We start from the raw sequence: 27423 nt of genomic DNA on the forward strand, positions 1-27423 counted from the left end.
TTAAATGCCATTGTTTACCGAATGACAGTCACAGGGAGGAAAGCAGTGGGCACAAGGTGTCAGTTTCATCACAGAATGGCCACAGATTTCTAAGTGGTGCCACAAAGGATTCCTAACTAGGATAGAAAAAGACAGGGTTGTCGCATAGAAACCTAATGGACTAGTTTGAAGAAAGAGTGGAAAATTACTGAACACCAGCAACAGCATCTGAATAGATATATTCATGTCTCAAAACACATCAATTATTAACATTTGAATCATATCAGTGGTTCATATAACCACCTCCTCCCTCACTCCCCCATCGCCAGCACCCCCCACCCGCCGCCACCAGCCCCAACAACAGCAACCACAGAGCTAGCCAACAGTCCTTATTCCTTGTTCCTAGATTCTATCACATGAGGTGTCCTCCAGGGCCACGGTGCAGGGAATAAGAGGAGACCGTCTCCAGTGTTTGGAAGGCTCTTTAATAGCAAGCGTATGGTAATTACATCGTTGGATGAGATCCTCTCTCCGGAGAAAGGAGCGGATGTGGACAGGGTTCAATTTGGGATTCACACGGCTGCAAGCGTCTAACAAAGTCAACGAATTCTGGCAGCCCATTCCACGGTTTTGTCATTTACAAGAGATTTCTTTGAAAGGAAATATACAGGCAAAGAAAGCATACACACCCTGCAGGAAACGTTTTGTTTCGTTCGTTTGTTTTTCGTTTTGCCCAAGAAAAACCCTCCAAACCGGTCCTCGCTTTTGCTTCTCATTCGATGGCTACCCGGCTGTCACACACCAGCGGAGACTGGCTCACAGTCTCAGGTTTGGCTTGGAACCGACGACGTCCCTTCTCCCCTAACTCGCTGCCACTGCAGAGCGGCTCCCGTTGTCTGCCGGGCTACCCGAGGTGCTTACAATAACAAGGAACACCTAAATAGTGAGAAGCAGAAACGAAACAAAGGGAAAAACCAGGAAAGGCGGTTTTACAAAGAACAGACGGCCAGCCTTCTCTGGGTACCGTGTGAATACACAGCTCTGAGCGAATGAAATGTTTGTGCTCCTGTGGCCTGGTGCGCTCCTGGCTGCTACGCCTCCTCAGCTCCGCGGCGCGTTCGATGGGTTTTCTAACACGAAATGTTCGGAGGTTCTCTATTTTTGTCATCCAGATAAAAAAAAAATATATATCAAAGACAACATATTATTTAACAATTTGCCCAGTGAACGTGAGCTATAGATATTTTACCATGGGCACCACGTTGCCATGGCTACCAGAGGCTACTGGCATCCTGGCAAGTTTTAGAATTATTCTGTGTAAATCTAAAAGACTTCAGCCTTTCATGTTATACCTGGTATCACAAAACCAAGATAACCACTTGAGTCTCTATGGAAGAGGATTCGTTTTTAATCCCAAGCAACAGCAGGCTTCTCTGGTAATCTGAAGACTAGGCAGTTGGCAGACACCTCGAGTTCACACCCACTCTAGGGAAGAGGGATATGGGACCCATGTGAGTTTTAATTGTACTCTTTCTACAACCTTGGAGCTCGGGGGGAGTAGGTGGGCTTTGCCTCTGGCCAGAGGAGGGGTGCTCCTGGCCCATGTCTCCCCTGCAGCGACAGCAAGGTCCCGGTTGTTCACGGTCAGCCAGGACAAGGACTCCACCAGAACTGCAGGACACCCGCTGTCTCCTTGGCCGGGGGCATTTTCAAAGCCACAAAGCCATTCCCAACACGAGCCTCGCTCTGCAACACGCAGGCAGGCCCTTCGGGCAGAGCAGGCTCCTGTGGGCTCGCATGAAGAGTTTTCCTGGACCTTACGTGATAGCTGCCTCCTGGCTTTCTGTTCTGGTTTTTTTTTCCCTAAAAGAATCAGACCCTAATCGTCCCATTCATTCTCCCCTACTCATCTTCTCCCACCCCAGACTTAAGTCCTGCCTCCTCCTACGTGCCTCCCAAATCACGGGAAATCAGACGGGCTGAGGCCAGCTTCCCAACGTGTCCGTTTTCACATGCGAGGCAGAGTCCGATGACGCTCATCACACAACCTGGCAGCACAGCGCCCCAGGTCCACACACTCTGTGCTCTTATGAACCAGATAACAGTATCTGGAGACATGACTGTACCAGGGAATGGTTCTGCTCACATGTGAACAATGACAGTGACCATGAGAGGAGAGAGGTTTTTACCTAAGCGCACTGGAAACCTAATCCTGGCACCAGGACACAAGGAGAGTTGCCCAAAGAAGAGACTCTGCGTGTTCTGGTCACTGAAGAACAAGAGTACGTGCTGCTCTGAGCCTGGGCGGGGGAGGTGGACACCGCAGTGTAACCGAATCTGGAGTGTGGCAGGCACTGTGCAGGGTCTCACCTCCCTCCCTGGCTCCATAATTCTCTCCGATTCCCCGAAGTCCGCTCGGTACGATGATCAGACAGAGAAAAGGAACCAGCAGCCATCAGAAAGATGTCTCTGTGATTCACTCAAACCCAGGATCAAGGTCTGGTAAGGTTATTAGGCTTGATTTCACAGCTGGCCTGCAGTGATCAACAAGCAATCATTCCCTGTTCACACACCTGCACACACACACACACATGCACACACGCACCTCTTTCTCTCTCTCTCCATGGGATGAGATGGCAAAAAGTAAAAGTCACTCTCTTCCAGCTATTCTTCATGCAATTTCCCCCTCTCCGTTAAGTTAAACGTATTCCCCTTCCAAGGCCACAATCTGTCAGGGCACAATAAAACAGCCTTCCCAGAGGCAGAGCATGTACAACTGAGACAAGTCTGTTTTCTAGACCTTCTGGGGCCATCAGGATCGGGTTGTAGGGGGCTTGGATGCTCACAGACCAACAGAAACCTGTCCCCAGGTGGCCCTGTGGCTAGGATCCTAAGGACAGTGAGATTCTAAATCTATTTCCTGCTCATTTCCCTCCACGTCTCCTGGACTGTTGCTCTTCATGCCCACACACACCATAAGGCAGTTGTGGAAGACAAGTGGGTAAAGCAGGAAGGGCACACATCCCTTGATTCAGGCTAGTTAAGTGACCCGCCCAAGGTCAGGTGGTTGCTGGCAGTCAGCACCCGCACCCAGGCCCCTCTCCTAACTGCTGGGTCAGTGCTCCTCCCACTGTCTGTCGCCTCCCAGGAGGGTGTTTATGTGTCCGTGGAAGTCTGTGCAGAAACCACAGGCTGCTCACATGCTGACCGACCGGGTGAAACTCTGCACTGTGCAAAGTCTCTGCCACACGTGACCCGAACGTGCGCACCTGTGTGGGTGAGCACTGGTGGGGATGTGCACAGAGAAAAGGAAGTTTTAGAGGAAACAATCCCATTTGCTAATGCCTTTTGGGGTTTTTCCAGGGAGATAAGTAACATACAGCGATGGTATCCCCAACTCCTGGGCAAAGCAAATTCCAGAGTTCTCCCCAGCCCAGTGAATGGCTGAGTCTACCTCAGCTCAATTCTTATAAACAGAACATTCACAGAAGAATACCAAAATGCATTTGGTCAAAACCTAAACACTTTTTGGATAAAATACATTTTACATCAATGTCCATTCCATTTTCAAACATATGCAAATTTACATTTTAAGCCTCTACTACATACAAAATTCCAGTTTACCTTGGAAGGGAGCACGCTAGTCGAGCTCCTACATCTCAGCTGCAGAAGTCACTCTGCCCGCCTACTGGGTTAGAACAAAGATGACCCAACCCGAGCAACAGCTAGACACTTGTGCTCAGGTCTGGAGCCAATCAGCACACAGACGAGGGAGCAAAGCCCGAGCCCATTTCACTCCACGGATGAATCATTAAGGTTTGCTTTGTTAATATCCTCCCTGGAAGGAAATTCATTTTACTTGAAATTAACCTTGAACATGTTTTCCCAAGACAAGAAAAAAAATGTTGCCACTGACCCACAGATGGAAACCACTATATTATTTTACCCAACGACTTAAAACCGCAGTGCACGATTTGACCATGAGCAGATGTGCTCCTCACAGCACCAATTAAACAGAAAACGTTGAGATAATCAGGTTTACACCGACACGCCTGGAAGACCGACAAGACTCCCAGAAGCTTTGTGGTCTCTGAGGCGGCTGCTTTTTTTCCTTCTTTACTCAAAACTTTGATAGCCTAACAGGCACACATGTTAAAAACATCCCCACCCCGGACGCTACGTTTAGTGAAGTGTTGTAAAAGCATTAGGCACCCCATGTTGTTAGGACCAGAGATGCAGAAGGGCCCAAGAAAATGAATATTTTAAATAAGTCCATGTTGGCATGACAGAGGATTTACCTCGGAAGTATCTGTTGGCTAAGTGATCTCTGTGAGTTATCATTAAACCTTCCCCTCTGAGCCAAGCTCACCTGCTGTCGAAAGATTCCCACTTTAAAAATTCACTGCAATTAGGTTTCTCGAAGCACTTGATTACAATTTTTAAATAAATCACACAGTGGGATCCTTTTCTTGAACTTAAAAAAAAAGATTAAAAAAGGATTCCATCATATTTTTAAAAATGTTATCCTGGTTTATTGTCCCATTAAATTTATCTATGGCTTCAAAGTTGAAGTGGCCCTTGGATTCTGGATGTTTTCATGATTTAACAAGTTGCCGTCTCATTGTAAAGAAAGAAGGTAAATGTTTCATTTTATATGTGGGACGGTTTATAAACATTTTAAAGAAATCGGTAACTGATGTCACCCCATTTATCTTTTCCACTGTTAAGACTTTAAAAGTGGCTTTGGAACTAGCGTGTGTTAAAAGAATCGACCAGGCAAGGATGTTTACACAACCATGAACTGGTCGCCACGTATCCAGGTAACTCAGTGATGGCAACCCGCTGAGAGGTTCTCTGCCTCCCTTACCCTCTTCACCCAAAGCTAAGTGATGACCCTTTTCTGTCCTTGACTTGCACTTGTGCAATGTAATGACTAGGTATTAAAACTCATGCTTTATAAGCAAACCCTTTCACTTAACGACACTTACAAGATACATAAAAAGTGCAGACTGCATTTCTTCTCTGCCATGCTTTCCCTCGATAAAGTCACCTGCTGGGGACTCAAAACACGTCCGTAATACATTCAGATTTCTCTACATTCGAGTCAGCGAATGTCAGTTCTCCAACAGAAACTCAAGAGAGAATGGTCAGCCACAAAATGGACTAAATTCGAAATGGCCAAGGCTACCAGGACAACTCCAAGGGAACCCACTGAAACGGGAGTCAAACGCAGGTCACTTCTGAGCACAGCTCATCCCAGATCTTTTGTGGTCGTGAAACAGGTATTTCATTTTAATTTGGAAGCTGGCAGTCGGACATCCTGTGTCGAAGAGCTCACCCAGGAGCAGCACACGACCCCACCTCGGGTACCACGGGCTCACTCCTTGTCAGATGGGAGCCCTTGCAAGTTTACTGCTGACTGACCCCCATTTGGGGGTGGTCTGCCTCTGGCTCCTCCTCTTCCACGTCTGCATTGTACTCTTCAAACGCGTCGTCATCTGCATCCGGAAGCCCCAGTAACTGCAGGGGAGAGAAGAAAAGCAGCTATGAGCACCCAAGGGCCCCAGGTAGGAAGACCACCACAGGCATCTGCTCCCAATTCAACAGCACTTGATCGGACTCAGCGCAGGAGCTATGGACTTCCCACGGGAGTCCATCACTACAGTGTCGTTTGTGAACTTGCTTGACCACCTGCAGTAGTACAATGAATAGTGCTGACTGTCCCATCAGGATGGCAAAAATCTATTCCCTTCATTTTCTCCCCTAAAAACACAGCTGCTGTTATTTCTAACACACGTATAGAAATGTGGAAACTATGAAAATGTCCAACAACGTGGTTAAATAAATTATGGCATGCCTAAAAGATAGAATCTTATATTGCCACTTAAAGTAGTATTTTTAATAATCTAATGAGATACAAATATGCTCCCAAGTGTAAAAAGAACATGATAAAATTGTGTGTTCTGACAAAGATTTCTTTAAATTTATACACAAATGCATAGAAAAAAAGACTTCAGTGAAATACCTCCAAATTTTAAGAGTGTATTTTAGACAGCGTGATTATGTGTACATTTTTTTCCTTTTTAATCTTTTTGTATTTTCCAAATCTTCTCTAGTCATCATCAGGGAAATTCACAATACACAGTAAACATTTTCTTAAAAAAAATTTTTTTTTCCTTATTGATTTTAGAGAGAGAGGAAAAGAGAGAGAGAGAGAAACCTCAATGAGAGAGAACATTGGCTGGCCACCTCCTGCACGCCCCACACTGGGGGTTTGGCCCACAACCTGGGCATGTGCCCTGACCAGGAATCGAACCGGCGACCTCATGGTGATGGGTCGACGCCCAGCCACCGAGCCACAGCCGTCGAGCACAGTAAACATTTTCTTAAAGCACTGGCTGGCCTTTGGTTAGAAACTGTGAGTGCTGTTTGCCGGGCCTGATCAACATGAACCAAAGCCCTGGTGTTGGCAGGAAGCCGTGACCTTGGCACCCGAGCCTCGTCCGTGGTCGTGGGCGTCCAGCCCCTGGCTCTTCAGTGAGAATTACAGGATGCGTGTGGCCAACGGACTTTCTCCCAGGGTCACTCCATCCTTGGTTGATCAGTCTGAGGCAACTTCACCAAATGACCCTCTGACCTAAACTCTAACTGCACAAAGTCAGGAAAATAAGGTGGGCCCATGTTTACTTGGCACTGCCTCCTTGGGGCGCTGCCACCCCCACCCCTTCTTCCCGCTCCTCCCCAGTTGCTGATGGGAGAGTTTAAGCGGAGTCCGGGTCAAGACAATGCCTCACCTCCGCATTCTCAAACCACAACCCTTGCAGGTCTCACGGGCCCTGTGGACACACTCAGGGCACTACTGGCCACACTGTGCACGTGGTCTGCCAGGGTGGACGCGGCCCACTGCACACACACGCTTTCTCCTTAGGGCTCGGAGTACGGCGGCTGACTGCAGAGACACAGCCGGCCTGGAGCCTGGGGCAGGAGGAGCACATCTCAGCTCGTCCAGATAGTTTGTAACACTCGTGTGTGTGCTTGGGAGACGGAGAAGCTCCTTACCCCTACTCCGCCTCCCCTCCGCCTCCTGGTGGATGGAATAAAAGCTCGAGTTCGCCTCTAGAGAGAGGAAAGATGGTTGGTTATGACGAACGCAGGTGACTATATTCTGGTATCCAGTTTTTTATTTGAAAAGCAAATTAAGTCAGACAGAAAAAGTTAAGAACCATCTGAACCAGAATTTGCCTGGGATTGCAAATGATATCACACAGACGTAATCGTCTGGCAATTCTTCCCATCGATGGTGGGTAAGTCTAAATTTAACTTCTGGATCCAAATTTTGAACAGTCAAGAAGACCTATCAGAGACAGGCGTGCAAACAGACTGGTGAGAATCCCGGAGTCCTTGCTTCCACGCGCCCACACGTTCTCCTAAGGACAAGGAGACAGGCCAAGAAATCCTGTCTGGTACATATACATTACTGCTGAGAGTTATCATCATTAATTCATATTTCCAGTACAGTTTTTTCAATTGACTGGGAAAAAAAATCTTTATGCTCACTCTGGACAAGTGTTGGCATTTCCTGGGTCTTGCTGTCCACCAAGTTTCCTCAGAACAACCTGTGATCACATAACAACTTCTGGGGCCCATCCATCCAGATCGGATTGTACCGAGAAGACAGAGATGCCGACCCTTGAGAATTAAAGTTCTGCAGACTCAAGAGAGTGTCGATATCTATGGGACTAACTCCAGGTCTGTTGGAAAGTGGTGTAAACCAGCTGAAGTCATATTCAGTTGGCGCTGAGCATCTGTCATCTCCACTGGGAGACACTGGGCTGGGGGTCTTTAGAAAAGGGGAGAAGGTGTCTGCCTTGGGGACACAGTCAACCTGTTAGGGTTTCGGAGCTCTCGGTAAGCACCGTGGTTCCGCAGGCTCCTTGAAGCAGCAGCTCCCGTACTCTCCTGTGTGTGATCCACCCAGGGACCCACCGGAAATGTAGATGCTGATTCAGCGGGTCTAACAAGCCCCCAGGAGACAGGGTCACTGCTGGTCCGGGAACCACACTCTGAGTATTGAGATACGAAAGCATCTGAGGGTCCTGGCTGGTTTTGCCCAGCAGTTAGAGCGTCGGCCCGCGGTCCAGAGAGATCCAGATTCGGTTCCTGCTAGGGGCATGTACCTTGGTTGCAGATTGTCCCGGCCCCGGTTGGGGCCGTGTGGGTGGCAGCCAGTTGATGTGTCCCTCTCACATCGATGTTTCTCTCCCTCTCTTCCTCCCTCTCTCCCTCTCACTCTATCTGAAGATGAATGCAAAAATGTCCTCAGGAGAGGATGAAAAACATAAAAATAAATAAATAAAGCATCTGAGGAACTTGTCACTATTTATCTTCATGATCTGTGATGCTGGTGGTACCGAGAGACCCCCGCCAGGCCTGGTCGGTCTGTCTTGCTGACGCCAGGAAGGGAAGGGTAGGTGGCAAGATGACAAGAGGGCACGAGCAGCAGGTAGTCTCCTACTTTTAGTGGCCATTGTACTTTCTAAAAATACCAAGGGGCTGAATGTTTATAATGTGAGCAAAAACCAAAAGCCATAATCAACTGAAATTGTCAGCATTCGGTGTCTTTTATTAAAAGGCACACGTGTGAACAGCCTTCTCTTATCAGACTTTCTGGCCCGTGAGCAGCGTCCACAGATGGGTTCCTCCTCTTCTTCCAGGCTCTCGATCAGACTAAGAGTAGAAGCGAGAACTGGCCTTTTCCTGGCTCACCAACGGTTCTGTGGGCTTAATCCCCGGCCCTCCAGCTGTCGGTGGCAAATTGAAAATACCCATCCTGCTCATGCCAGTAAGGGGGACTGCTCTGTAGAAGTGTCCGCTTCTGGAGAGGAAAGCAACGTAGTCACACAGAGACCAGAAAGCAACTCCAGAGACCAAGGTCTGGCAGAGCAAGACCTGGGGAACTCAAGTTCGAACTCCAGGTAGCGCCATCCAAGTGACATCAACCAAAACAGCACACAAAACTGTCGCAGCGACAGATGCCTCCTGACCCTCATGTCCACAGCACTAGTAGGAGGAGGAGGAAGAGCTGATCACCCAAGAGAATAAAGTAAAGCTTTGAGAGAATGCGAAAGGGCCAAGACAAGGGTGGGTTTGCAGCTAACGGCAACGGTAGCTTTCTCTCCTCCCAGGAACTGTTTTCAACTGGGGGCAGTCCGTCAGCTGTCACTCAATAAAAGACACGAAAACACGGAGGGGAAAAGTGAGGGGCATGATCACCATTATTTAGACCCATAACCACTCTTTTATTATCTAGCTCGATCACGTGATGGCCAGCAACTGTCAGCCGAGGGCCACTTCAGCAAGAAAAACACAGGACTCCAGAGGTTTTCCAACGCACATTGGTCAAGGCTACTGACGGGCGACAGGGACGCCCGCCCACTCACAGGTGGCAGTGACAGCCTGCCGGGTGCTCTCGCGGCACAAACGTGCTGTTTGGAAATGACGTTCCAGCCGAAAGGAGACAGACGTAGGTGTGGGCACGAGTCCCCGCAGTGGAGCAAATGGGCAAATGCGGTCACCCAGAGCCCTGGCCCTGCCGGGAAGCACTTCCTAACAGCAGTGACGGCCAGAAACTGAGACCACGGCCTCGCAGGATGGCTGGGCTATGACAGGCCTTCATGTTCTTCGCCTGCTTCTGAAACTCCCAACGAATCCACACGGCAGAGGAGCAGGTATGAGCAGCCCTTCAGGGGCCACAGCCCGGGAGCCGACAGGCTGGGGCAGGACCGAACTATTTCCCCCACCGGGGACATCTCTAAGGACTCTGAGCTAAGGAGCCAACATGGGTTTTCCTGGTCTTTCTCCTGGGCCAGCCCTTCTCCCGCTCTGAGCATTCAGATCCTGCCATTTCTTCAGGTCCCACCTCCTCACCAAGCCCCTGCCCGCCATCTGGTTCCCCGGTGAGCCCGCTCACATCCGATGCTCCCAGCCCTTCTGACAGTGCAGCCGAAATAGCTTCTTAAGAAACACAACACAGTTCCTGATGATAAATGTTTTCTGTGACACCAGAGAAACTTTACAAAAGACAGAAAAGAAGGAAACAAACATCACCCGGCAGGCACCCTGTGCCAGAGGCTTTGGGCAGGTGCACCGCAGGGGACGGAGCACCCGTCCGTTTGTCCTCCTTGGAGCGCATGTAACACAGTGAGTGTGGGTTAGCTACTGCATGGTGCTTATTATTTTGCCCAAACCAATGCGGATAAACTTTTCACTATAACACCCCAACAATACCTCATTTACATCCTTTACAGTAGCCAGGTGCCTCCATTAAGCATGTACTAAGAGCCTTTGTGAGTGTCTTTCTCTCTCCACCGAGAATCTAAGAGCCTATAAATGACTCACTCAGTCCTGCTTACTTCTCACCAGTATTTTACCTCGTGTCCCCATCCACACCAGCATTTTCTTCAGTGCTTATCATGTGTAACGTGCTGTGCTAAGTACCCCACAAGAATTGTGTCATTTAATCATCACAGCAACCCTCAGATAACTACTGTCATTGTTTCCTAATTTTACAAATGAAGAAACTGAGAAACAGAGAGGTTAAGTAGCTTGGCTAAGTCCACACAGCCGTCAAGAGACAGATCTGGGATTTGAACTGCTGCCCCCGGAGCTCAGGTTCCTCATCAGTGAAGTAGCCTGATCCCACATAACTGGGGAAAGAGACCACAAACAGCACCCTGAAGTCCACATTCGCTGATGTCCTCTCAGGAAATAGCTCGCGAAGAACTGGCAAAGTGGAGGACGCAGAGCGGGGAAGGGAGGAACGCGCGGCGTGTTCCGCACAGTGAGTACCCAGCAGGGCGTCTGGACCAAAATCAACACTCTGTCTGGTAACACGGAGTTCCTCTTATGTTTCTGTGGCTGTCTCCCTGCCGCAGTCAGCTCCTTGGGGGCACGAGCAGGGCACTGTGCCCTGCCCTCGCCTTTCAAAGCAGAGCCTGGGCAAATGCAGGCGATCAATACACTTGGTTGAAAATGTGATGAAGCAGAGGAAAAGAGTTAGAAGGTGAAAAAATCATAACTTGTTGTTTTCCTTCCAAATCCAGCCACGGATTTCTTGGGGAGGGTGGCTTTGACGGTGACGTTATTTCAGCGGGGGGATAGCACCATCTAGGAGGTTGGTATGTCAAAACCTCCAGAGCCGAAGTGGCCTGCCCAGCACCTCGGGCAGGATGGCCGAGGAAGGCCAGACGACAACCCGCCCTGGCCCGGGCACGGCTTCAGCAAACTTAACTGACCCTGCTTGACTGACGCCCCCACGGCTGCAGAAGGCTGGCAACAGGCACGTCCTTATCTCTCTGGAGACCACGCAGGCCAGCGGCTGCAGGGCTGGCCAAGGGAAAACGGATTCAGAGCCACGAATGAGGCTGTTCTGAGACGCCAGCGTTTCTCCCGTGGCTTCCCTGACTGTAAACAGAAAGCAACACGTCTCCAGGGAGATGGTGTGCTGAAGCTCACCTGCCCGACCACCTTGGAGCGCTGGGGCATGTGCTACTCCGGCAAATGTTCCCATCTACAGCAGGGACAAGACCCCTCCCTGTGTCTTATTTCTAAGCGCAACCTCCCTTGTATCAAACGAGCAGGGGGCCCTGGCCGGTGTGGCTCCGTTGGTCGGGCATCGTCCGGTATACGGCAGGGTTGCCGGCTCGATTCCCGGTCAGGCCACATGCCCAGGTTGTGGGCTCATCCCCGGTAGGGGGTGTGCAGGAGGCGGCCAGTCAATGTTCCTCTCACATCTGTTTTACTCTCTCCTTCTCCCTTCCTCTCTCTCTAGAAATCTATAAAAATATTTAAGAAAAAGGTAAATGGCAGCAGTGGGAAGAAATACACTCTTCAGTGTAGATGGAGAGGGGGGAAGTCTCCCCACTGATCTCCAGCCGCCCTTCATTCTTCTCTGTAACGAGCCCTCTAGTTATTCCTGGGGCCACCCTGGCTGACAGAAACCCGGACCTCGGAGTGCCTTCATCTTTACCAACCCTGAGAATGTGCCTCCCACGGGCGCCAGAGGGTGCCCAGCACACAAAACCTTCTCCGCCAGAGGGGGCGCTGTTCTGGGTCAAGGCCTCCTCTCCTTGGGAGCATGTTCCTGCCCATGATCTAAGACTCTGCTTCAGAAATGAACCCTAGAAGCCCAACGACATTAAATCGTATCTGTGTGTCTCCATGACATGCAGCAGGTTGACGTGAACGAAAATATTCAGCCAATTGGCTTCTTTTCAACTATGCATCTGCATCTGCATTTTTTGAGAGTGCCCCCCCCCACCCATTTATGTGTGGCTGCCTTGTTGCTAAAACACAGCCATGGTCTTAGTAAAATAAAAAACAACACGAGTTCTGGTGGCAGCTCACCTTCCCCAGTCCAGCTAACCCTGCAGGTGTTCTGCTTGCCCCCGGGGAGGACAACCATGTAAAGCCAGCCAGGCGGCCGGCAAATGAACGGAACCCCTGTGAGGAACCCAGCGGCAGAGTCGATCTCATTTGCTAATTGATATTTTTGTTCTGGTTAAGATTTGGGAAAATCAATATTTTTAAAAATATGCCTATCTGGATACCTCTACTTGGATGCCTAATAGTATTTCGAACAAGGACGTGTCCAAAGCGAAGATCCTGATAGTATCACCCCTAAACGTTCCCTCCCACAGCCTCCCCCAACTCGGGAAACCACCATTCCCTGCACGGCCCCGGCAAGGAACTTGGGAGTCATCCTTGTCTTCTCTCTTTTCATCACACCCCACTTCCGATCCACCCTACTTTGAAGGCACCTCCAGACACTGACCCTTCCTTCCACCTTCACTGTGACCATCCAGGTCCGTACCCCGTCTCGCCGGGTGACAGCAACGGCTTTCTCGCAGTCTCCTCCCAGCCGCTCCCCCACTCTGCCCACCCCCTCACCGCCTACTCTCAGCTCATCAGAGGGAGCCTTTCAGAACGCCAAGTCCACCCTGCTTGTGCTCAAACTCCTCCGGTGGCTCCGTCACTCCAGGGGAAAATCCCAAGTCCTGCGACCCACGAGCTCCTGAAAGTCCTCGGACTCATGTCCTCCTCCACCCACCATCCCCTCCACTTGGCCACACCGGCCTCCTCGTTTTGTCCCTCAAACACCGGTATCTCCCCACTGTTCTCTCGACTGGGAAAGCTCTCCCCTAGATCCAGTGGCTCATCTTCCTGCAAGCTTAGCTCAAACCTTACCTTCTTCATGAAGCCTCCTGATTCCCTAATCAAAATGCAAGTACCTCTGACACGTCTTACCCTTGTTCCCTGACTTACTGTTTTTCTCCTTGGCACCTACCACTAACACACTCCCTGCTGTCCTTTCTTCTCTGGAATTTAAGCTCCGTGAGGGCGAGGTTTTCATCCGTCTGACAAGCGTCAGCAGCAGAGCAGTAAGAGGTGCCGTGTGCCCCGCGGGTATCAGTAACTACACCTTGGACATGACAGTGCAACACAGCAGCCCTCTGAAGCCAAAAGATCTACTGTGAGTGAGCCCAATGAGCTTAGAAAACTTAAACAATTTATTTATTTATTTATTTTTTATCCTCACCCGAGGACATTTTTCCATTTTTTGTTCAGGTAGAGTGGGAGGGAGAGAGAGGAACAGAGAGAGAGAGAGAGAAACATCGACGTGAAAGGAACACATCGAGTGGCTGCCACCCGCACGACCGACCAGGGCCGGGGACAAACTGCAACCGAGGTACGTGCCCTTAGCGGGAACCAAACCCGGGTCTCTCTGGTCCGCAGGCCGACGCTCTAACCGCTGAGCCAAACCGGCCAGGGCGAAAACTTAAACAATTTAAAATGAATTGGTTGGACAAATGATACAAATCAGACAGAGTGTGGGCAAAAGCCACCGAAATTCAGTTCTTGTAATAGTGGGCGAAGTGGCTGGGCCCAGCTCTCCACAGAGAAGCAGAGCTGGAGTGAACCGGAGAACCCTTCTTGAATCTACTGAAGGACCAGGACCTAGAGAGGCAGGCCTAACAGTAAAAGCTGTTTCTGTCCGGAGGGTATTTGCTGACCGAGAAGAAACAGCTAGGAACTTGACTGCATTGTTGACCTAGTCTAAACGCTGGGGGGACCAGAGTCAAACCCAGGGTCTCCCAAAGGAGCAAACTGTGATAAACCATCCCCACTTTAAGCTGGGACTCCTTAAGCAAAGGCTTATACCTTTGCTATAGTCTGAATGTCTATGTCACCCTAAAATTCATGTTGAAATTCTAACCCTTGAGGTGATGGTATTAGGGGGTGGGGCCTTGGGAGGTGATTGGGTCAGGAAGGCAGATCCCTTACAAATGGGACTAGTACCCTTATAAAACAGACCCCTTCTCCTTCCACCATGTGTGGTTACATTGAAAGGATGCCTTTGAACCAGGAAGCAGGCTCTCCCCAGACACCACTTCTACTGGCAACCTTGACCTTCCCAGCCCCAGACTGTGAGAAGCACATTTCTGTTGTTTCTAAGCCACCCCGTCTGTGATATTGGTTCAGCAGCCTGAATGGTGCTGATTGGGGGGCGGGGCTGGCTGGGGCGGGGCTGGCTGGGGGCGGGCTGGCAGGGCAGGCGGAGCTAAGCCAGCTCTCAGGACAAGGGTGACCTAGAGGAAAGCAGACCTGTAGACTGGATTCTCATCACCTGCAGGGCTCCCAGAACCCCAGGTCTAAAATTGTTCGAAGGTGCTCTCAGACAGCCAGGGCCCCCAAGCCCAGGCAGAAGCAAATAACAACCCTCTCTGAAGGAAGGTACCCTCAGCGTAGGCCTCAATTTACTCTTATATGTAAATTTTCAAACAGACAAATCCAACAGACACCGAAACACAATAGCAGGAGTGGGAACCAGTCAAAACAAATGGCGACAGACGTACAAACCCTGAAATACTGGAACACCAGACAGTCTGTTATGCAGCCATGCCTATTACGTTCAGAGAAATTCAAGACGAACTTGAAGACTTCAACAGAGAGCTACATTTTATTTCAAAAGATTTCAGAAAGAAATGAATAGACGTTCTAGAGCAAACATCCTTGACCAGGTAGCGTATAGCGGGTGTGGAACTGAACTTGGGACAAGTGTCACGACACTGACTTTATCTTCCAATAATGATAAAGGGGAACAGGTGATTTTCAAAACAGGGGTGAGGATTCATGTTACCTGCGTTTCAGCAAGAATAAAAACACTGCCAGCGAGCCACAGACATACAGATTCCAAAATCCTGAGGGGTGGGGGTGGATGGGTAGGGGACAAGCTCTCTAACGAGAGTTTACAAAAAGAGAAAAGAATAGACCCAGCATCAGTTTCACCCTCCTCCTTACCCACAGACATGGAGGTACCTCCTTTACATAGCCTCTGGCAGTCCCCTGCAGGCCTCCCCACTGTAAGAACATGCGAGTGCTCCCAAGCATTTTGGTTTTGTCTCCTGGATGAGGACAAGGACACTCAGTTGTGTCATGAAGGCTCTGTTTGCTTCCCGCGCTGTCAGAGATTCTTCACTCAAGTGGTGCTAGAAATAACCATCATCCCCGCACCAAACAGCTGTGTCACATCCGTCTCCCCTCCCTCCCGCCCTCCTCTAGCTGCTATCTTGAAGCTACCCAGCAGACAAGAGGAAAACAATTAGTCATCCCAGGTTTTGCCCACTTTCCCCACATCCATGCTATTCAAAGCACAATCACGGTAGAGAAGAAGGGCTTTAGAAGCCACGCAGACACCTACAGGTCTGAAGGACTTGAAGACTTTTTCCAAGACTTCCTGGAGCGTCTTCTTGCCGCAGGAAGAGATGTAATCCTGTGCCAGCTGCAGGAAAGGCAGGCAGTCCTCGCTCTCGCTCCACACGTGCTGTCCACCGGCAAGGGGGGGAAAGAGAGGCAGTCATTACCCTCAGTGCAGAATACAGCGGATCTGAAGAAGGCCGCCGTTCCAGAGTAAGAGTCATACGTTCATTCTTGACCTGTTTGCACAGAGGGGTCAGGAAACGTATACCCTACAGAAAGCCCAGTGCTTTGGGCCCATCACCTCGCCTGCTCAATGCACCAGATCTGCTCAGATATTGTCAAAAGGGCAGTGGGGTGCACAGTCCCCTGCCCCTGATTTCCACTGCCTCCCCTTCCAGTCAGGCTAAGGGTGCTTATGAAACAGGAGGGAGGAGAAAGCATGAGCTTACATGATCCTTAAATTTGCCTTCAGCTATGGTTGAAGGATTAATTAAATCTAGTTTGTAACCACTAACTTGGAATAAGACATTCTTTACCCAGATTAGCCTGGGAGCGGGGGTGATGGTAAATGCACTTCAAAATGAAATGAATTTAGGAGGACACACAGAAAAGTCGTCACTAAGTCACTGGGGGGGGGGGGGGCGCAGGGGGCCCTTTTGAAAGCTGACTTTCCCTAAAGTGATTTACGAGGGATCATACCCGAGTATCACTTCACAATGTTAACATACACCAAGAGGAGACTGACTTTAGGTTTTTATTTTTTTCTTAAGGCTAGACGAGTTATTCTTTTCTTTATCCATGTGAGGATATCCATTTTAGCACATCTTTCAGAGTAGGCAAGTCTCTCCCATAAATGTTCAAGGATCTGGAATAAGCCCAAGAAACAGTCTTGAGAGATCTGGCACTGGGCGACCGGGACAACATCAGGGTACCTGCCCGGTATCACAAATCATTGTTCAGAGGGGACCAATTAATGAAAGCTCAACACTGCTTTTAGAGGTTGGGAGAGAGGGAGACATTGGCAGAGGAGAGCAAGAAGCAGGGACTAGGAAGCAGGTGGCGAGAGGGTCCACGTCACGCACACACTTACGCCCTCCCGTTAATACAAATGGTGGGGGCATCACCCCAGAAAGTTATGTGCCCATCACTCCATCAACACATTTCACCGTCTTCCTTCTCATGGCAGCATGTCCAAGAACTAGATCCACAGACTTAAAATCCTGCTCAGATCGGGGAGAGACTAATGAGGTACTAATGTGCCATCTCTCCAGCCAATTATGTGTGTTTCACACACGCAAAGGCCCGTTTCCGACACACGCTGCTCTATTTCATTCCGAAGTAGTTTCCGCCTCGACCTGATACCGACAACTTCTAGACTCTCTAACTTAGAGAACAGCTCGAACACAGTGCCCTACTAGATACCCTTAGAGTGGCTGAGCCACTGACATGCCATTTAATAAATTGTCTCTTACACTGTATGAAAGCAGAGTACAAAGTGCTCTTGCGTCCATGCGGAACTTGATTCTCAATCGGCGGGGACTCAGCAAGAACAATGAAGTCCCACTTTCATGTACGTTCTGCTCAGCACCCATGTTCATATTCCAATTTTAAAAAGTACATTTCAAATTCCTATCCAAGTTCAAGAGGGGATTACCACCTAGCACCACACAATACAACGGAAAGCTTATTTTCCCTGGACTTGAAGATTAGGTACAAAGTAATACGTTTAGTAAGTGCCCGCACCTGCCTGGCTGGCACCCAGTGGCCGTTCAATACAGGGCAGAACTAAGTACCCTGTTCGCCTTTTGAGTCTGCAGGAAAATGGGGGTGGGTGGGGTTGTTGGCCTTTCCACCTGCCACATGGCTAAGGTCACACACTGAGCAAATCAGACACCCAGTGTGACCTCACGGAGAACGTTATTCAAGGCAACTTGGGTTACAGTTCATTCAAAAGTAGGTGTCTCCATAAATGACTTGGATACCTGTTTTTTTTAAAAGTGCATTTGGGTTTTGAATTATAAACTAAGGAAAGCGTATCGCACCAACAATATCAGAATTGTAGCGCACCCACCTCTGCTTGGAAATCAGTTTCTCTCTTTGGTGAAGTGTTATTGGGCATCTCGGACCTCACGAGGAGACTGTTCAGGCTGCACTTTCATTGCTTCGTTTCTGGAGTTGTTGGTTTGTGAGTATATCTTGGAGAAGGAAGACTTAACACCCAATAAAGGATTTTCCATCCAGTCTGCCCTAACTTCCCTCATTTGACTAACTCACCCTGGATTCCCTGTCGGGTTGGTTTTGTGGGTTTAAAAAACAGTTTTTACTGAATCCTTGCCCCTGTGATAATGTGAGAGAGCATGGCGTTTGGAAACAGTCTCAGCTGTTCGTGGCCACTTAAAACACACCACTTATTACATGCTAATTGTTTCATGTGCACGTGCCTCACAACAAAAGCAACTGTTTCCTTCCAAAACTAAGCAAAGATCCACAGAGTACAAGATACGATGAACTAAAAAAATAAGTCTGCAGTTGGGAAAATAAGGACAAAAGGAAAACAACGAAAGGAAAATGAGAGAGAACCCACTGAGACTAGGGCAAACAGTGCAGGGTAAGTGGGCCTGGCCACTTGCTTGAACAGGACGCAGATTTGCCTCCAGAGACCTGTGCCAACACAGAAGGTGATCAGTGCCCACAGGTCAAACAGATCTTCAGATCCAATGGATAAGGGGCTGCGGGGGCAGGGTGGTTACCGCTTAGGAAAAACAGAGGGGCCCATCCCAACACCAGCGGAGGGCAAGAAGGTTGTTGTGTAGAGGGGCTGACGCTGCTGACAGGTTCTGGGTCTACTCTTGTACAGGGACAAAAGGGTGACGGAAGACCTGGAGCCCTGCACCACAGGGCATGGCCACCAGGACTCAGCTAGGAAGCTATCTGAAGCATGCGTAACCAAACACCCACTTTGGCCATGAAAAAACTGTAATAGGGGTCAGAGAACGTGCGGCTTTGAACAATGTACAGTAGTTCCCGGCAAACAGAAATGTAGGTACTGATGTCTTGGCTTTCCGATAGCACTGTGAGAGCCCAGGCAGGTCAGACCTCAGGTGTCCCAACAGGAGACATGCCAAGCACAGGCTCCGTGAAGGACAGGAAAGCAGTGTGACTCCAGCCTTAGGGTGCAGCAGTCACCTGGAGGTTCATTAAACCACAACCACTGGGTCCCCTGGGGACCAGCCAGTGGGGGCAGGGCTGAGAATTTGCATTTCCATCAGGTTCCAGGTGATGCTCAGGCTGCTGGATCTGGGACCACACCTTGAGAGCCAGAAGCACAGCAGAATTTTGATTAACTACAAATGTGGGGGTGGGGTGAGCATTACACGGAAACGTCTGAATGTCATTACTGACTAAAACCAAGTCCAAATCTCGGGACAGCATGAGTTGCGATGAGGGCGTTCCCGAAGCTCCCCTGAGCAGCGGGCTCTCCCCTAAGGACTCCTGCCCCTTAGGAGTTGCCAGTCCTCGGGGAGAACTTGGATTTTTTTTTTTAGAACAGGCCGCCTAGGCCCTTCTTTCTGTTATTAAATTGGGCTGGAGTTCATTATCAAAGCTTGCCCAGCTTCAGAAAACACGTCATCTACAAAGAGGAAAAACAGCACCTTTCTGTTTTCTACAGTGTAGATGGCAGTATCCAGCTTATCCAAAAAGGGTATTAGATCGTCAAGGTCGTTCCATCCTACAAATCCCCTTTTGAGCACCAAGGGCCATTGCCATGGGCCTCGCTCGCACTGTAGTCCCGACTTGAGAGTCTTTTGCCATCATCAGTGCCAAGGGACCGGTTTGAGTCGGTGGTGGCTTTATCCCAAAGGAATGGCTGTCCACAGAAGAGACGGCATAAGATAAAAGCCACAAGCCCACTCAGGCCACTCAACATATTTCTGCACAGGGTGGGAAGAGCTGGCAAACCTATGAGCTGCTCTTTATGTCAGCCACTGATCTGTTTTACTAAGGGGGTTACTGAAGCTCAGAGAGGTTAAGCAACTTGTCTGTGGTCACATGGAGCAAGGGGCAAAGCTAGGACATCGCCAGGGTACACCCTTCAACCTGAGTTTCAGCTCCTTCATTTGCAAGACACAGAAAATACTACTACTCACAGGGTGGTTAAAAACAGTATTGGAGGCACCCTGCAGACTGACTCTCATTAGCAGGGGTCCAGTCAGTGTCTATGCCCATTGATTTGAACTCGCATTAGCACAACTTGACTCTCCCCAGGATTAACCTCCCCCTGAATATCCGAAGGACATCTCTCCTTTCTGAAACAGCCTATGTAAATAACCCACAGCTTTGCAGTCGGCCCCCACCCCCACTTAGTCCTCACCATGATAATGGGATTTACATGACAGATGAGGAAACTGAGGGTAGAGTATGAATTATACAAAAAAGTGCTTTCTCTCCACTATCCCACCATATAAACACAATGCCATCTCATTTCAACAAGTCATATTTTCTCCGAAATCAAAAGGCTGTTACTTGGTCACATAGTTAAGAGACATGCCTAGAAAGAAAATGGAAAAAATTTTTAAAAAAATAGACATAGCTATGAGCACACATGTCAAGGTAAATTAGAGTTTTTCTGGAAATAAAACCTTTCCTTTAATACAAGGACAACTGCGATCTTTGTTTTTGTATTGAGGAGGGTCCAATGACACAGTTTCTGATCCTTTCTCTGCCAACGTGTTTTGATGGGTTGGCAGAGAAAGCAGAACAGGGATCTTTCCTTGGCCCAGTCGTTGGCACCCAGGCCCCAGGGAGGGCAGGGCTGCCACGCCCAGGGTCGGGTGCACACCTTCACACACGCCTCTCTGTCGGGCTGGCACATCGGTGCCTGCCAACCTGCTCCTCAGACCTGGCAGAGCCCTCAGGACATTCTGACTTGGCAATGGGAGTGTGCCACCTGTCTGATTCCTCGGCCCCCTCCCCGTCACATCTGTGGCCAGGCACTCTCAGCGGGCAGGACACTGGCAGCTTCATGTCACCCCAGGCTCTGACCTCAGGAGCCATCCACAGGGAGCAGCAGTGTGAAAAGGGACAGCGTGGACTGGACGGCCTGTGAAGCGAGGAGGGGACAGAGTTCACAAGGGACCCAGGAGCTGCCACAGCGGAGGGAAATAAATGGAAGTCCTTGTTCCTAGGCCCCTGGAGCTACTGGCCTGATTCTGCCTGTGGGACATTCTGCATGGTGGGAAGGACAGGCCTCTGCGCGTAGGCTCAAGTCCTGGCACTGTCACCACTTAGTGGGACAGTCCTCGATGAGTCCCTTAAACCCACTGAGCCTGTTTCCGCTCCTATAACATGGGGATAAGAATACCTACCTCCTAGAATTTTTGAGGCTCAAGAAGTCACCCTTGAACCCGCAGTCAGAACTGGGTCCCCAGCGGTTACTCCTGTGCTATGTTTCCAGCGTAGGGCTATGGTTCAAGTCGCTCTACCACTAACCCTGTGGGAAAGTTAGTAAACCTCACTGTGCTTCTGTTTCCTCATCTGTAAAACAGATCATTGCAGAGCTCCTTGTAGATTACTAAGATTACATGAGCTCATGTAAACTGCGTGCTCAGAGCACTGTGCGGACATGGTGAACTGCCCACACATAGTAGCTGTTGTTATTGCTCCTTTGATGTTGTCGTTTTTGAATTTAATATCTGTTTTCATTACAGATATTAATGAATTCATTCATTCATTCATTCATTCAATCTTACAAACATGGGGGGCTGAGCACCTATCACGAGTCTGACTGTTCCAAGTGCTGGGACACAGTGATGAATAAGACAAGGTCATCCTCTCACGAGTCTCGTGGGGGAGGCAGAAAATAAATGGTAGTGCGTGAAAGAGACTATCAAATACCAATGAATGCTATGATAAGACTGAGGCTGAGGAGAGGAAGTGTGTGTCAGAAGGCTTCTCCCGGCCCCACCGGCTAAAGGAGCTGGCTACGCAAAGACGTGGGGGACGAATGTTCTAGGCCGAAGGAACAGCGAGTACAGAGTCCCCGCCTGGGCTTGGCTGGTCTGAAGACCAGAAAGGCCAGTGTGGCAGGAACATCGCAAGCAGAACGGATGAATGGCCCAAGTGAAATCAGAGAAGCAGTAAGAGACAGATCACGCATGGGCCTGAAGTCAGGGCCAGGGTGTAGGTTTTACTGTAAAAGTGCTGGGAAGTCGGTTCAGGTGAGGTGGGGGTGGTGAGGACATGGCCTGGATTCTATTTTAAACAGATCCTGAGACCCTGCCAGAGGCACCCCCATTTTGGCACTGTTCCAAACATGCCTGCTAGTAAGGTACTAATATTATCATCCCTGTTTTACAAGTGTGGAAATCACGGCATAGAGGGATTAAATAACTTCCCCTAAGGCATAAAGTTGGATGGGGGCGGGCGCTGGGGTGCAAACCCATATATCCTGACCCCAGAACCTGTGTGCTATTAACCACTAACCAGCACTGTCTTAGATAGTAGAATGGCCCCAGGAGCATGAGGGCAGAGACCCTATTTGTATTCCAGGTAGCCCTGGCCTGGTGCAAAATATGCCCTCAATAAATGTTTGTTGAGTGAATGAGTGATGTGAAAACACTTTGTAAATTGAGAAATGCTATGTAAACACTTTCATTAAGAAACCCTTCAGGTTTTAGGAATTCTAATCATCTCAAAGTCCTTTTAATGCTTAACAGATTTCCCTGGGAAGGGAGAAGAGGGCAGCTGGGACATTTACTTGGTGCCCAGGTCCTTTAACTAGCGGCCAGCGGCAGCTTGACAAACCTGGCCTGGCGCACACTGGAGCAGAGGTCTGGGCTAAGGGAAGGCCAGTGGTTGGCAACCTGTCCATTAGGGCCTCTGGAAACGTGGAGAAAGGAATTCCTTTCCTCATTTTCCTTCTTCCTCATCGATTGCATTTAACTGTCAGTGAATGAATATGGTCAAGCATTTTACTCATACAGGTTGGAAAACATTGAAAATATGGGTGGTCTTGAAAAAGGCCTGATATCCGTGATGTTTCTGGATGGCTCCATATGCATATCCAAGGCAAGAGGATGGCCTTGCACTTTCTCCACCCACTTCCTCTCCCTGGACTACTTTCTCCTGGTGTCTCCTTCAGTACCAGCTGGAAGGCTGTGCAGAAATCTCCCCATAAAATCCAGAACCTCCAGAGACTTGCCCTGGGTCAGCAGTAAGGAGGGGAAAGGCCACCGGGATGGGGGGGGGTGGGGGCTAGGGAAGCCCAGGGCTGGGAGGGACTCCTAACATGGCAGGTCACTGGACCCTGGTGCCCCCTGGGGCTTTCTCACACTTTTACAATGGACAGAATCCCCTTGTAATGACCTCCCACCCTTCCCAATAACAAATAACACTTACTCTGACTACAGTTAACAGTGCTCTTAATATATTTATAGCTTACTTGCTTTTCACAAGGGCCTGTGATGGAGGCATCCTGATTCACCTCATTTTACAAGTGAGAACATGGAAGTTCTTTTTTTAAAAAAAGAGACAAGCTCTAAACTCAGGGAACCCTAGATCCAAATTTGTGGGGCCCTTGCTGTGGTTGGAGACTGTTAGGCGCTTTCTCCATCCAATCTCCTCAGCCCTGGCATCATACCCCTTTTTTAAAATTCTTCACCCCAGGATATTTTTCTATCATTAGATAGAGTGGGAGGGAGGGAAAGAGAGGGAGAAACATGATGTGATAGAGCCACATCGACTGGTTGCCTCCCACACGAACGGACCAGGGCCGGGGACACACGGAAACCGAGGTACTAGACCTTGACCTGAATCTACCCCCTGACTCACTGGTCTCAGGGGCTGATGCTAACCGCTGAGCCAAACCGGCCAGTGCTATACCCATTTTTTAATGTGTAAACTGAGCTGGGTGACAGCAACAGACCCGCGTCACAGGGCCAGAACTCAAATCTGGCTGTCACCCAAGGACATTCCTCTTCCAGAGTGTCGGGGGCTGGGCCCAGGTGGGTGCTTCCCCTCTGCAGGGTGGGGTACGGTGGTGGGAGGGGCGTGCTCTATTGCAAGGACCCTCTCTGTGGGACCAGGAAAGGTGGTCTTGCTGTCTCTGTAACTCCTTCAAGAACTTCCCATCGGTGGGTAGGAGTGTGGCGTGGACCTCAGCGCAGCTTTGTCTCACCCCACCTGAGGAGCCGGAGCCAGGGCCATGCAGCGTCTGGGCGCCGCCCCACCTCCGTCCACAGCGGCGACAGCAGCGCCAGCTCCAGGCTCAGGCCGGTGACCACACGGTAATCCGAGCCCACAGTCGCCTCCATCTTACATTTGGGGACTATTATCCCCCCGCCCCGTCCTTATAAACACTTCATGGAGCCCCATGCTCGCCCAATCTTCACACCTCCACTCCCCTACCCTCCTCACCCCCTTCCTAAGCTGCCAGCGCCAAGATCCCAAGTGGGCGCAGGATGCAAAGTCAAAGATTTGGACACAGCAGTTCCAGGTCCCGGACCCTCCGAACCCCGAGGCTGGAGTGGAGATGGGGAATTCCCTCTCCTCTGGAGAAACCAAAGGGCGTTGGGGGACCGAGACCGCCGCCTCAGCCGGACAGAACCCACTCAGAACCTCATCGAGGAGCAATGGAAGCACAGGGGATAGGCGTGCCCGTGTGTGTGTGTGTGCGCGCGCGCGTGCGCAAGCGCGCGTGCGTTTTTAAGATCCAGGGTGTAATTCCGCAAAGAAGGTCCAGGAGATGGGGCATCGCTAGTGTGGACAGAGGCTTTGTGTCCAAACACGCAGAGCTGGGAATAACCTGGGGAGCGGGTGTGGTTCCCCAGGAGGGGACAACTGGAGGACTTGTGTCTGCGCATCGGGAGGGGAACGGGATTCTTCACCCGGACTGGAAAGCTCCGGACTCTGGGTTTTGCGGGAGGGTTCGTAAGCCTCGAGCCGGGCTGGTGCGACGCGGGACACCATGGAGATGCTCCATGCCAAGCACCGCGCACGGGGCCTCGGGGTCGCGTCCCCGAAACAGCCCACCCCAGCCCGGCTTCCCGGATCCTAAGGGCGCTCCTGCCCGCCGCCCACCGGCCCCACCCGGAGCTCTGACACCGCCGCGCCGGCCCGGGGGCTTCCCCTGCGGAGCGCACAGCACCGGGGTGCGCGGCAGCGACCGGTTACGCCCCCCCAGCCTCGCGCCCCACAGCCTCCCAAGCGTGCGGGAGCTCGGGCGCAGGGCAGCGGCCGCGCAGCCACACTCCCTGGCGCTGCTGCGGTCCCTCCCACAAGCACTCACAAAATTGTCCCCGCATCCGTTGTCCGGACACAGCACGTAGAAGGAGACGCCGGGGTCGGCGTAGAAATCCATCCTGCGCTCGGTCTCCTCGGTGGCGATGAGCTCGAAGGGCGTGTTGGAGCACCATTTCTCCGCAACGTCAGCCAGCTGCTGGAAATCCATCCTGGCCCGCCGCGCCCGCCGCGCCCTCAGCCTCCTCTCCGCCGCCTGCCTCCTGCTCGCTCCACCGCCCGCCCTCCTCTCCTCTGGCGCCCTCCTCCGCGGGCTCTCGGGCAGGCGGCGGGGCCGGGCAGCGCGGGCTCCCTCCGGTCCCCGGGCTCCTCCCGGCGGGCTCTGTTTACATGCTGTGTGTAACCGGGTGGGCGGTGGCCAGGGACCGCGCTGCGCCGCGCCCGGCTCCTCCCCGCCCCGCCTCTGCCCCCGCCCCCTTTCGGGCGGCCCCGGAGGCTGGCGCGGACGGGCCGGGCCCGGGCTGCGGCGGGGCGGGGTGGGGCGGGAGGGGCCAGGAGCCCCGCGGGCTCCCCAATACTCCACCCCCGCCCCTTTTAAAAGAAAGGAACCGGGAGCATCCCGGGGCCCTCGCGAGGCCGGGGCCAACCCAGACCCGTGGCGTCATGGACCCCAGCCAATCACCGGAGTCTGAGACCTGCGCCCTGGCCTGCGAGCCAGGTGACGTCACAGCGTGGCCCGACACCGGCCGCTTTGCTGGTTACAGAGAAGCAGAGAAAGCTGGTAGTCCCTGCTAGCCTCTATCTGGAGTAAGAAGGCCAGAAAAGCGTTTTCCCGAATACGATTTAAATGCAGGGGACACCCACAGAATTGTAGATAACTTGTCCCTTGTCTGAGGCTAGCAGTGGAGGAGCTGAGAAAATCTAAGGGGAAACGGAGATTTTAAGAATCAAATCTCTGTCCTCCAATGGATGTAAAGAAATGTTTCCCCTAAATACCTAGATAGTGATATGAATGTCCATTTGGAAAGGACGATGCCCTCCACCCTACCCCACCCCCCACCCCCGCCCCGGCCAACAGAAAGCTATTTCTTAGAAATAAGCCTCAGATTGTCTTAACTATTATTCAGCTTCACTTCATATTGCAACCTAAAATGATCAGCTGCTAGTGTGGAGAGAAGAAAGTAGATTTTAAAGCAAGAGTACATGCCCAACAACTGCACCTGTTGAATGCTCCCTGGCTGCTCAGACTCGACAGGCATTGCTGGATTGCAGAAAATGCTTTGCATAGAGCCCTCGCCGCAGGAATTGAATGAGTACCAGCAGCGACATGTTAAATAACACCCATTCTACAAACATTCAATCAGCTTTTATCTTTAAACTTTGTCTTCTGACCAGGCACCGTACTAACCCTAGGAATATAAATATAAATATAATTATAATTATAATTATAAATAATATGTGGTTCCACCCTCAGAGCACTGCCAGATTAGCCAAGGGAAGCTCATGACACCATGAATTCATTTGAACTGCCCTTTACTCAGTAGTATAGATGTGATTCTGGAAAGTTTTCTCTTGTACATTTCTGGAATAGGAATTATTTTCTCCTTGACTTACCTTAATAAATCAAAGCTGCCGTCCTACAGTGAAAGTGGAAACAGCACTTAATCTTTTGGTAAAGTCAGAGGGCAGGATGGTGATCCGCCCAAAGACATTGTGGGCATTACATTTTTTCCTGAGAGTAGTCCTTACCTGAAAGTTAATGCCCCCATGTAACAATTTCCTGACTTCATAATTCCCCGATTCCTTTAAAACAACTCAGTTCAGTGAATATTTATGGCACATCTATTGGATACCAGAAAGATACACAAAGCCATGGTTTTGTTTTTGGTTTTTGGCCATGAAATAACTTACAGACTGTAAACTACGCAGGATTCTAAGACCCCACCAAGATCCCTGCCCTCCTGTTGTACACACCCTCCCGATTATTCAATCAAACACTAATGTAGATACTGCTTTGAGGATTTTGCCCACGTAATTAAGATCTCAGATCAATTGACCTTAAGATAGGGAGATTGTCCTTTGTGGGCCTGACCCTGTAAGGTGAAATCTTAAAAGGAATTGGGCTCTTCCTGGAGAGAGGTTCAAAGCATGAAGTAAATTTATCATCAGAGAGATTCTCCACTAATGGCTTTGGAGATGGAGGGGACCATGGCAGGGACCAGAGATCTGAGTCTAGGAGCTGAGGGCAACAGCCAGCAAGGAAATAAGACTTCAGTCTTACGCAGCTGCAAGGAGCTGACTTCTGCCAAAGATCTGAATGAGCTTGAAAGTGGATTTTCCACAGAGCCTCCAGAAGAGAACTCAGTCTGATTGATACCATGACTCAGCTTTGGGAGACCCTGAGCAGAAAACTCATTTATGTCGTGGCTGTGCGGTCCTCACTGCATT

At 50.4% G+C, this 27423-nt stretch overlaps 1 protein-coding gene across 4 annotated transcripts; it reads right to left on the reverse strand.

The window, feature by feature from the left end:
- Positions 1–354: 354 nt before the first annotated feature.
- MTURN (maturin, neural progenitor differentiation regulator homolog) lies at positions 355–25221 on the reverse strand. Of its 4 annotated transcripts, none has more exons than XR_004957354.1 (4): positions 25025–25221; positions 15740–15862; positions 4968–5499; positions 355–1134 (listed from the first exon to the last, which is right to left on the reverse strand). XR_004957354.1 is itself a non-coding variant. In XM_036246915.1 (4 exons), exons 1-3 carry the CDS (start codon positions 25184–25186, stop codon positions 15363–15365), a joined length of 366 nt encoding a protein of 121 aa, XP_036102808.1. In that variant the 5' UTR covers positions 25187–25221; the 3' UTR covers positions 5399–5499; positions 15340–15362. The 4 variants fall into 4 exon arrangements, 2 of the variants coding, with proteins under 2 accessions (XP_036102807.1, XP_036102808.1); XR_004957353.1 differs by lacking the exon at positions 355–1134 and adding an exon at positions 1832–2513 and having other exon boundaries at positions 3604–5499; XM_036246915.1 differs by lacking the exon at positions 355–1134 and adding an exon at positions 15340–15443 and having other exon boundaries at positions 5399–5499.
- Between the last annotated feature and the right edge of the window lie 2202 nt (positions 25222–27423).

Source organism: Molossus molossus, unplaced genomic scaffold (genome assembly GCF_014108415.1).
Source record: "Molossus molossus isolate mMolMol1 unplaced genomic scaffold, mMolMol1.p scaffold_m16_p_7, whole genome shotgun sequence".
NCBI classification, from domain to species: Eukaryota; Metazoa; Chordata; class Mammalia; order Chiroptera; family Molossidae; genus Molossus; species Molossus molossus.

Bases quoted from the DNA above. Each gene is read 5' to 3' on its own strand.
- MTURN (XM_036246914.1), bottom strand. From the start codon at position 25,186: ATGGATTTCCAGCAGCTGGCTGACGTTGCGGAGAAATGGTGCTCCAAC. The intron at 15,863-25,024 runs GTGAGTGCTTGT...GCCGGTGGACAG, and splicing joins ACGGATGCGGGGACAATTTT to CACGTGTGGAGCGAGAGCGA. The intron at 5,500-15,739 runs GTAGGTGTCTGC...TCTCCCCTGCAG, and splicing joins TCTTCAAGTCCTTCAGACCT to TTACTGGGGCTTCCGGATGC.